Here is a 10,830-nt window from a genome sequence, read left to right as displayed (position 1 = left end):
TCATCTACAGATCAAAGCACTACTCTCTACCTCCACTTGCCCTCCCATAGCATGGGCTTAATCATATTGACCTACCTTATATTATTAACAGTATTTATTAACAGTATTTATATACCGCTTTTCAACTAAAAGTTCACAAAGCGGTTTACAGAGAAAAATCAAATAACTAAATGGCTCCCTGTCCCAAAAGGGCTCACAATCTAAAAAGATGCAAAGGAATACCAGCAGACAGCAACTAGAACAGACAGTGCTGGGGATGAGGTGGGCCAATTACTCTCCCCCTGCTAAAAAAAGGAGCACCCACTTGGAAAAGTGCCTCTTACCCAATTAGCAGGGGTTAGAATATTGTACACCTAAAAGCAGTGGTGTAGCTAGCAGGGGGCGGTCCGCCCCAGGTACCATCCTTGGGGGGGTGACACCACAAAGCCCCAACATCGCTAATATCACGGAGGTTCGGTGTAACCCCATCATGCCATATACCGTTGGATGTGGAATTTCTGGCGGAATGCAATGCAAAAAACCAGATTGAAATATCTCCTTTCCAGCAAAAGATATGGCCAAAAAAACAGAAACCAAAAAATGCATGGAACCCTAAGGAAAATGAAACCAAGCCATATCGCATGTTTACTCGTGAGTAGGCGAACTTGCCATAGTTCGTCGGAAAGGGCAGGCTGATAGGAATCCAGTGACATCAGAATGGTTCCTATCCAATGAAAGCAGCCCCCAAAAGCACCCAAGAAGGAAGTCCCTCCCTCCAAGCAGACGAATGTATTGAGCCCTATGGAAAGCGAAAGTAAGCCACACAGTTGCACTTACTTGTGAGTAAGCAAATGTGCCTTGGCTCCTGGTCAAGTCAGGCAAAGGGAAATGCAAGGTTAGCTGCATGGTCCCAATCTGGTGAAAGTGGAGCTCAACAAATTTTCCAGAAGGCAGTACCCCCCCAAAGAATAAAACAGAGGCTTCCACTGGTAATGTCCATTTTATTTGTTTTTAGACTTGTAAAGCCAGGTGGGTCCTGATAGTGCTATGCCTGGAATATAAGAATTTACACTGAACTGGGCACTGGGGAGGGCTAAAAATCTCACTGATATTTTTGTGTGGGGAGGGGTGTTCTTGCAGGCAGGCTACAGAGAAAATTCACTTGGTGGAACAGGGCTGGCTTCCCCTTATTTAATTATTTGTTTTTCTTTAATTTAATTGTTTATAATTATTTATTTAATTGTGCTTGATGTGTCATTCCAGCCATGACATCGCTTCCAGTGGGTCCTGGACAGATTGTCATTTTAAAAAGTGGGTCCCAGTGTTAAAAGTTTGAGAACCACTGCTTAACTCAAAACAGGCCAATGAGACATCCTCGGGGGGGGGGCAGTGACACCCTAGTGACCAAAATTCTGGAAATCGTGGCTTTCAGGAATAATACCATCATGTTATATACCATTTGATGCAGAATTTCATCCATTGCTTGTGGGGAAATATTCACTGCATTTATTTTTCTGGCCATTATTATTTTTAATTTCAAATCCTGAGTTGCTTAGAGGAAGGGGATATAAAAATGTGAATGAATTAATAATTAATTAATTAATAATTAAATAATTAATTATGTCATATGGGGTGACAAATGTATGGGCCCCATATGTCAAATGACCTAGCTACGCCACTGACTGAAAGAATTCCATTATTTCAAGCATCCATCTACAGACAACTATCCCAATCATCATTCATCCTCCATCAGTTGACTGAATAAGAGATATGAATAATCTGCAGTTGTTATTTAAATTATTTGTATACTGCTTGGCAGGCCAAGGCCTCTCACAGTGGTTCACAAATAATGAATTACGATAATCAAGTCTTCTTGATTATCCGCTGCTGGTCCTTAAAACATTCAGCAATCTTAATTTAAGTAGGCCTTGTAAAAACAGCCACCCAAAAATCCTGCTTATGATTTCCCAAATACCCAGTCCAATCTTGGCCTAGAGAACCTATGCCCACTTTAAGCTTGATGCTGCTGGCCATGTGTTCCTCATAGTCTCTCTTGGCCTCCCGTATCACCTTCTTACATTTCTTTTGCCACAGTTTATGTTCCTTTTTATTCTCCTCATTAGGGCAAGACTTCCGTTTATGGAAGGAAGCTTCCTTGCCCATTACGGCCTCTCTAACTTGGCTCGTTAGCCATGCGGGCACCCTCCTGGATTTAGTGGAACCCTTCTTCCTTTGCGGTATACACTTCCGCTGGGCCTCTATTACTGTTGATTTGAGCAACCTCCATGCACTCTGTAGAGATTGGACTCTTTTTACCTTCCCTTTCAACCTCCTTCTAACCAGCCTCCTCATTTGAGGGAAGTCCGCTCATCAGAAGTCAAGGGTTTTTGTGACAGATTTGCCCGGTATTCTTCCCCCGACGTGCATGTCGAAACGGATTGCAGCATGATCACTGTTCCCCAATGGCTCAGTAACATTGGCATCTCTAACCAGGTCCTGAGTACCGCACAATATTAAATCCAGAGTCACCTGTGGTAGGCTCCATGACTAGCTGCTCTAAGGCACTTCTCAGGGTCTTACAGACCACCTTTGGTCCACAGAACCTGTTGGAACCTGTATTCTAGATGTTCCTAGGAGAGGCATGGTAGAGTCTGGACTAGTAATTAATGGCTGCAATGATGTGATACTCTTGTGGTTTGTGACTCAGGATCCTGAGATGCTGATGCTGAGTCATTCTGATACCACCAGGCTTACTAGGGCTCTGCTCTCTGCAAGAACAACTTGAGTCCAACACACCCTCCAGTGACCTGGCACTCTGCCAGCATTTAAGGCAGGAACAAAACTGAGTCAACACAGCTCTGCAAATGAAACTGAGTTTATTTACAAGAACAACTTGATGGCAATATTTCTCAGTTACTTCGATAATGCAAGCCAGCATTTGGGCGATGACAATGTGAATGAGGTGGAGTGTTGGTTTTCAGGGGATCTGCCAATTCCAACTTCCCACACAGAACATCTAGGAGCTGGCCTTTAGGTGTTCTGTAGGGCTGCTTCACTCCTACTCTCAGGTAACTTTTTGGGAGAGAAAGTCAAAACATTCCATCCTCTCCCAACCTCCCCCCCCCCCCCCGTAAGGGTTTTAGAGGTTATCATGACATAGTAAAAATAATGTCTATGATGCCATCTTAGAGCACTCAGGAATCTGTCTTGAACGAGAGAAGCTGTGTTTTTTAGTACTGTACTATGAGAATAGCTGCTGACTGGAAAGATTCTCAGAGACCTGTGTTATCAGGCTATACTATGTTCCCAAGGCCAAAGAGCCAGGCCAGTAATTAAAAATTGACTACAACTGTGTGTATCAGGAAGGGAGGGGGCAGTGCTTTTGAAAGGACTTCAGTCAGGTAGGTATCTAGAGCAGAGTTTCTCAAACCTTTTAGAGGCTGCTGCCTGATTCATAAATGCCAAGGGGTGTGGCTATAATGGTGATTGGGCAGCTGTGTTCCCTCCCCAAGTAGCAGCTGATGCACATAGCCTAATCTGCTCTGTCAGTTTCATGAACCACCAAAAATTGGGTCATGACTCACTGGTGGGTTCTAGACCCACAGTTTGAGAATTATTGATCTCTAGAAGGCCTGTGTTGGTCCAAGACCTGTGATTGGATAAAGTCTCTGGACAGGTGCCTGATGTAATGAGCCTGGAAATATTTTTTCCAACTCAGGGGTGTCAAACTCATTTCACACAGTGGGCCAAGGGCCACACAGTGGCCTGCTGAGGGCCAGAAGTGCTATCAGTAAGCAGGAAGTGATGTCATTAAGCAGGTCATGACCATAAACAAGCACTTTTTTCTCACTTAGGAACCTATTAGCTGCAAATGACAGAAGCGAAAATATGCAAATCTTGACCATACTTTCAAGATATTGGAGAGCCCAATTATCATGTGGGCTACTCTTTCAGCAGTGCCTCCTCAGCACAGTTCAGCAGCTGAGAGCAGCTACTGGTGGTGCTGGGAGAGCTCCAGGTGAGGAGCTTCTGTGGGCCGCATCCAGTCTGCGGGTCTTCTGTTTGACCACCCTGTTCTAACTTAATAGGAGAGGCTATGGGGGTATTGCTATGGGCAGGTATCATTGTGAGCTCCTGCACTTTAAAATTCACTATTACAATATGAAGCAAGATGGGCATAAGTACAGTAGCGCATTAAAACATCTGATCTAATTACTATCTCTCTTAATTTTGTTTACAACATGTTTTAGTTCTAGAAGATATGAAAAATGCCCAGATCCTCATGATTTTAAAAGATTATGTTACAGAGTTGCTACAGGATACTAAGATGGGATAGTCTTCTATATAGTGCTGTGATTCTTGAAAGAGGCAAAGAACTCTTAATTCATCTGTATGGTTTCAGGCTGTTCTCTCCAGCGCTGTTGGAGAGTTTCTTTCCTAAATGATTTTTTTTCCTTTTTGTTTGCTTCCTCAGGAGTTCTGCCCAGCCATAAAAAGATTACAAGCTGTTGAAACTAGGGAGGTGAACAAATTAGGACATTAAACCAGAGGTTAGAGTGACAGCTTTGGGGTCATTCAGGACGATTTTCTGCAATACTGTACTCTTTAGTGAGCAAGAAAAGTCAGCAAAAGCAAGTCTCTCACCACTCTGGTTCTTAGGTCACTTGAAGCAGGATCTGCCCTTTAGAAAACAGCCTGACAAGACAAAAGCAGACAGCAAGACTTGACTATGGCTGGAAAACAGAGCATTATAGCTAAAAAGTTTGATGAATTTGAAGCTGCCTGTAAAGGGAAGAAGAATGAGGAGTTGCTGTTCACTTTCAGAGGAGTGTTGTATCCTAGTATTGTTTGTAGCCCAGAGGCATTTGCAGCCCTGGAGACCATGGAAGCACGCAAGGATGATGTGCTGATTGTCGCCTATCCAAAATGTGGTGAGTGTCCACTTCTAAGCAGGGAAGTCGAAATGGAAAGGCTTCAGTTCAATGGCATAGCTAGTGAGGGGTGGGGGGCAATCCACCCTAGGTACCAGCCTAGGGGGTGACATCACAAGAGGTCAAAATAGCTAAAATCATGGTGGTTAGAAATAACCCCATCATGCTATATACTGTTGGATGCAGAATTTCCAGCAGAATGCAATGAAGAAACCAGAGTGAAATATCTCCTTTCTATCAAAAGTTATGGCTGAAAAACTAGAAAACAAAAAATACATAGAGCCCTATGGAAAGTGAAACTGAGCCATATTGCACAGTTACTTGCGAGGAGGTGAACATGCCTTAGTCTGTCAGAAAAGGCAGGCTGAGAGGAATCCAACAACACCAGAACAGTCCTTATTCTATTAACGTAGTCCCCAAAAAACACCTGAGAAGGAAGTCCCCCTCCAAGCTGACCAATGTATTGAGCCTTATGGAAAGTGAAACGAACCCACACTGTTGCATTTACTTGTGAGGAAGCAAACATGCCTTGGCTCTTGGTCAGGTCAGGCAAAGAGAAATACAAGGCTACCAGAATGATCCCAATCTGATGAACATGGAACTCAACAAATGCTCCACAAGACACCCTCGCCCCCCCCCTAAAGAATAAAATAGAAGCTTCAGCTGGTAAGATAGGTGATTTTTTTTTTCTGTTTTAGACCTGTAAAGCCAGGTGGGTCCTGCTAGTGATGTGGTTTAAATATAAGAACTTAAAGTGAACTGGGTACTGGGTAGGGCTGAAAATATCACTGATTTGTGTGTGTGCGGGGGGGGGGGGTTATTGCAGGCAGGCTACAGATAAAATTCACTTGGTGGAACAGGCTGGCTTCCCCGTCTTCAATTATTGTTTTTCTTTAAATTAATTATAATTTATTTTAATTTATGTGATGATGTCACTTCTAGACATGACATCACTTCCAGGTGGGGTGGGTCCTGGTGACACCCTAGGGATCAATATTGTGGAAATCATGGCTTTTGGAAATAATACCATAATGTTATATACCATTTGATGCAGAATTTCATTCATTGCTTTCATTCATAAATGACCTGGAGACAGGGTTGAGCAGTGAAGTGGCTAAGTTTGCGGACGACACCAAACTTTTCCGAGTGGTAAAGACCAGAAGTGATTGTGAGGAGCTCCAGAAGGATCTCTCCAGACTGGCAGAATGGGCAGCAAAATGGCAGATGCGCTTCAATGTCAGTAAGTGTAAAGTCATGCACATTGGGGCAAAAAATCAAAACTTTAGATATAGGCTGATGGGTTCTGAGCTGTCTGTGACAGATCAGGAGAGAGATCTTGGGGTGGTGGTGGACAGGTCGATGAAAGTGTCGACCCAATGTGCGGCAGCAGTGAAGAAGGCCAATTTTATGCTTGGGATCATTAGGAAGGGTATTGAGAACAAAACGGCTAATATTATAATGCCGTTGTACAAATCGATGGTAAGGCCACACCTGGAGTATTGTGTCCAGTTCTGGTCGCCGCATCTCAAAAAAGACATAGTGGAAATGGAAAAGGTGCAAAAGAGAGCGACTAAGCTGATTACGGGGCTGGGGCACCTTCCTTATGAGGAAAGGCTACGGCGTTTGGGCCTCTTCAGCCTAGAAAAGAGACGCTTGAGGGGGGACATGATTGAGACATACAAAATTATGCAGGGGATGGACAGAGTGGATAGGGAGATGCTCTTTACACTCTCACATAATACCAGAACCAGGGGACATCCACTAAAATTGAGTGTTGGGCGGGTTAGGACAGACAAAAGAAAATATTTCTTTACTCAGCGCGTGGTCAGTCTGTGGAACTCCTTGCCACAGGATGTGGTGCTGGCGTCTAGCCTAGACGCCTTTAAAAGGGGATTGGACGAGTTTCTGGAGGAAAAATCCATTATGGGGTACAAGCCATGATGTGTATGCGCAACCTCCTGATTTTAGGAATGGGTTAAGTCAGAATGCCAGATGTAGGGGAGAGCACCAGGACAAGGTCTCTTGTTATCTGGTGTGCTCCTGGGGCATTTGGTGGGCCGCTGTGAGATACAGGAAGCTGGACTAGATGGGCCTATGGCCTGATCCAGTGGGGCTGTTCTTATGTTCTTATGTTCTTATGTTCTTGTGAGGAAATATTAACTGCATTTATTTTCTGGCCATTATTATTCATTTCATGTCATGACTATTACTATCTTTCAGTCTCACCTACCTCACAGGGTTGTGTTACCAAAAGAACTGTTTTGTTTAGGGAAATTATTACACTGCCCTTGTTGGAACATTAGGATCGTAGGCTAGATAACAAGATGGCATAATGCAGAGAAATTCCTTTTTGCTTGAAGAGGAGACTGAGAGAAAGATAACTTTTGGTAAAAGATTATGGTTTATTACAAAAGAACAAAGGTAAACATAATGCACATGGAGAAATGATAAGGGTATGTTTCTTGGTCCTAATGATTGAATACAGTGTACCTAGCTTTCATGGTGGTTGCATGTGAAGTGTATTGGTGCATCCGAGGAAATCAGAAAAGGAAGGGGGTTGTAGGGAAGGATTTTAGGGATCCCTGCTATGCCAATTCCAGCTGCTAACTAAAGATGGGGATAGAAGGGGGGGGAGAAGGGAAAGAGTTCCAGGCGCAAGATAGTTACCTGTCCTGTAGAGCAGTTGGGGGGGGGAGAGTCCTGTAGAGAGGACCCTCTGATACAAATGTGTTGGGCCTTGGAGAGAGAGAGAGAAAGAGAGAGCAAGACCTCTCTTGTAAGGGTTGGGAGCTAGTGCCTGCTTGCTGAGCTGGAAGGTACTGGTTGCTCAACTAAATGCTGGGTGCTTGGAGTAATGCTTTCATATGTATACGTTTGAATGGGGACTAGGATGTATGCATGAGTTCTCAGCAAAATTCAATCAGAGGTTGGTGACTGGCTTCATAGAAAGGCAAACTTAACAAAGACTGTGTGGAAAACATACAGGATGTAGGTACAATACAATGAATCAGAAACAGAATTTCAACACCAAAATCATGGAAGGCAGTTCAAGTTTGCATACAGTAATGTAGGAGATGCTTAAATGGTGATTGGACTAAGACCCAAGTCTTCCTCCCATAATGTGTGACTGGGGGGGGGGGGGTTGGGTAACCTAACAATGAGCTTGTGGCTTGGCCAAAGTCCTGAAAATGTGCCCTGTATGCTGGGAGAATAGTTTGGCTTGCATGATATAGTTCATAATAGCATAACCAGATATAGAGTGAAAAAATCACAGCTACAAGGCAAAAAGGGGGGATTTTCACGTAACAGTTGTTGCAAGGACAAAATAAGGGGAGGAACCATGCACACCACCCTGATCTCCTTAGAGAAAGTATAAAAATGTAAATAAATAAATAAATTATGGGCACAATCCTAACCCCTTATGCCGGTGCTTTCCAGCACTGACATAAGGGCAATGCAGCTCTGAGGTAAGGCAACAAACATTCCCTTACTTTGAGGAGGCCTTTGTGAGTGGCGCTCAACTGCAGGATGCAGCACACGTCCCATTGGCACTGCTATGCCAGTGCTGGAAAGCACTGACATAAGGGGTTAGGATTGTGCCCTGTGTCATATGAGGGTGACAAAAATTTATGAGCCCCGGATGTCAAATGACCTAGCTATGCCACTGTTCAGTATCAATGATTGACAGCTGATCTTTTATTTATCTATTTGAAAAGTGTGCCTCCACCCTGTCCATCTGTCAATCCAATGATATCCAGAGCAGTTTACAACCCAAAGTACCAACATTAAAATAGAAAGCTGTTGAGACATCTGTAGCAGAAAGTATCTGCAGATTGAATTTTGTGCAAAGTCACATAGCCACAACAGAGATGACCCTGTCCTGGGTAGAAATGCATTTCATTTCCAAAACTGGGGAGGTGGCACATGAAACAAGACTTCAGTTGATCATCTCAGCATATGAGCAGGTCCACATCAGAGAAGATACTTTGGATTCACTAAACCCAGACTATGATTTTGCTCCAAAACCAATGTGCCGTACTGCACCTAGAAAAAGCCAAATTAATATACAGCAGATAATTTTGTACAGATTATGTTTTCCTGAGAGACTGTCTGCTAACCCTGATATTTGTGACTGTGAATGTTCAAGGCTGAGGGAAAGGCAATGTGAATACATTCTTCTTTAAGATAGATTCACAGGTTCCCAGCCTAACCTGGCATTCCATACCAGTTTAGGGGATCAGCTGTGCACATCAAGCTCTAAATGTACAATACAGCCCAAATGTAAATTATAAGAGCAAAACTACACCATTTGCAAATGCATAATGCAGCTTGGTGGAGTTTAAATTTTTGTTTTTTAAAGATTGGGGTGGTATCAAAATGGGATGAGTTCTTTGTGGGGATCAGGGTGACATTCTAGAGGGGGGCCAGATGGGCATTGCCCACCCTTAGTCAGCAGTTTGCCCACCTTTGCATTTTTGGAAAAAAAAATTGATGGGGAAAAGGAGTTCTGAGGGCTGGGGAGGGATGTATCATGCAAATGAAAGACTTTCAGTAAAAGTAAATACTACCTGGGTCATAGTGATATGTTTTACTTTTGCAGGGATGCAAGTCTGTGTATTATGCTGGTGTGCAAAATGGAAGGATAAGTTGCATGTTATTTCTGTGTCGATAAATACATTTCATATTGCCTACTGAGATGCATTTATTCCAGGGGTGGATCCAAGGGGAGGCCATGGGTGTGTGGCCCCCCAAACAGTCACACCAGTGGAGAAGGGCACCTGCCAGGATGGGGAGCAGCCCAAGCATGGCTGGGGAGCCCAGGTGTACCCGCCTGGAAAAAGCAGCTCCACCAGCAGGTAGATCTGAGCTCCAAGTCCAGGCAGGAGCCCAGGTCTACCTGCCCAGTAAACCTCGGCCATGGAGGCCAGTAGATCTGTGCTCTGAGTCCAGGTGGGAGCCCAGGTCAACCTGCATAAACCCAATTTATTCCCACATGAGTATGAATAGGGTTGCCGCCTAAGACACACTCATACCCTGAATTTGATGGGAATTGAAGTGAATCAAACCATCTTCTGGCTTCTTTTGCAGGTACTAACTGGACACTACATATTTTAAATGAAATGATTGCTGCAGCTTACAAGGACTTACCACCACCAGAAATTTTCCAGATGCTTGAAATGGAATCCCCAGAAAATATTCAGGTTAGCAGCAACTCATAAACTTTGTCTAGGAGACTATCACTGTTTAAACAAGCTTCTTTCACAATGCGGAAATGACACTTTACAGCTACTGTGTATGATAGTGTAGGAAGTTGCCAAAATAGGAATGAAATATATGAAGTGTAATAATAATAAAAAAGAATATTACAATTATAAAAAATTAAGGGTGCAATCCTATCCTGCGCTGGAATAGGCAAGCCAAGAGGCTTGCATTGTATCCAGCATGGATAGGGGCCCAAAGTGGCTCAGCCAGATGTAAGGGGAAACTTTTCTTCTTACCTCTGGTTAAGGCACCGTGGCCTCTAAGGATCTCCTCAGAGAGCGGAGCAACTTGAAGCCGCTTCAAACTCCCTGGGAATGGGGGTTGGGATCCGGCATAACCGCTGGGTTCCAGCCCCACTTCCTGCTCCCCACCCACATGCCCCTGGGGCCGCCCACTGCCCATCCTCCCCCTGCCTCAGAACGCCTCCCTCCCACCTCCTCCCTGCCCACCCCAGAGCATTGCATCAGCCCAGCTGGGCTGACACAAGGCTTGGTGCCTCCGTTGGCGCAGAGACTTGTGTCAGCCTCTGCAGGCCAGTGCACTTTTGCATGCCGGCCTTGCCGACTTCCAAGGAGGCACAAACATGCCTTACGGCACATTTGCAACCCTCCTGGGCTGGCACAAGGGATTTGTGCTGGCCCAAGGGCACCTCTGATTA

General features: G+C 44.3%; 1 protein-coding gene across 1 annotated transcript in view; it reads left to right on the top strand.

The window, feature by feature from the left end:
- The first annotated feature begins 4,708 nt into the window (after positions 1-4,708).
- LOC136647522 (uncharacterized) overlaps positions 4,709-10,830 on the top strand; it is a 52,946-nt gene continuing 46,824 nt past the window's right edge. Inside the window, exons 1-2 of the mRNA XM_066623121.1 lie at positions 4,709-4,910; positions 9,999-10,111. Coding sequence (XP_066479218.1) covers positions 4,709-4,910; positions 9,999-10,111 — 315 coding nt within the window. The remainder of the gene's footprint in view (positions 4,911-9,998; positions 10,112-10,830) is intronic.

Source organism: Tiliqua scincoides, chromosome 1, assembly GCF_035046505.1.
Source record: "Tiliqua scincoides isolate rTilSci1 chromosome 1, rTilSci1.hap2, whole genome shotgun sequence".
Taxonomy (NCBI): Eukaryota; Metazoa; Chordata; class Lepidosauria; order Squamata; family Scincidae; genus Tiliqua; species Tiliqua scincoides.
This window is presented reverse-complemented; position numbering and strand designations above follow the sequence as displayed.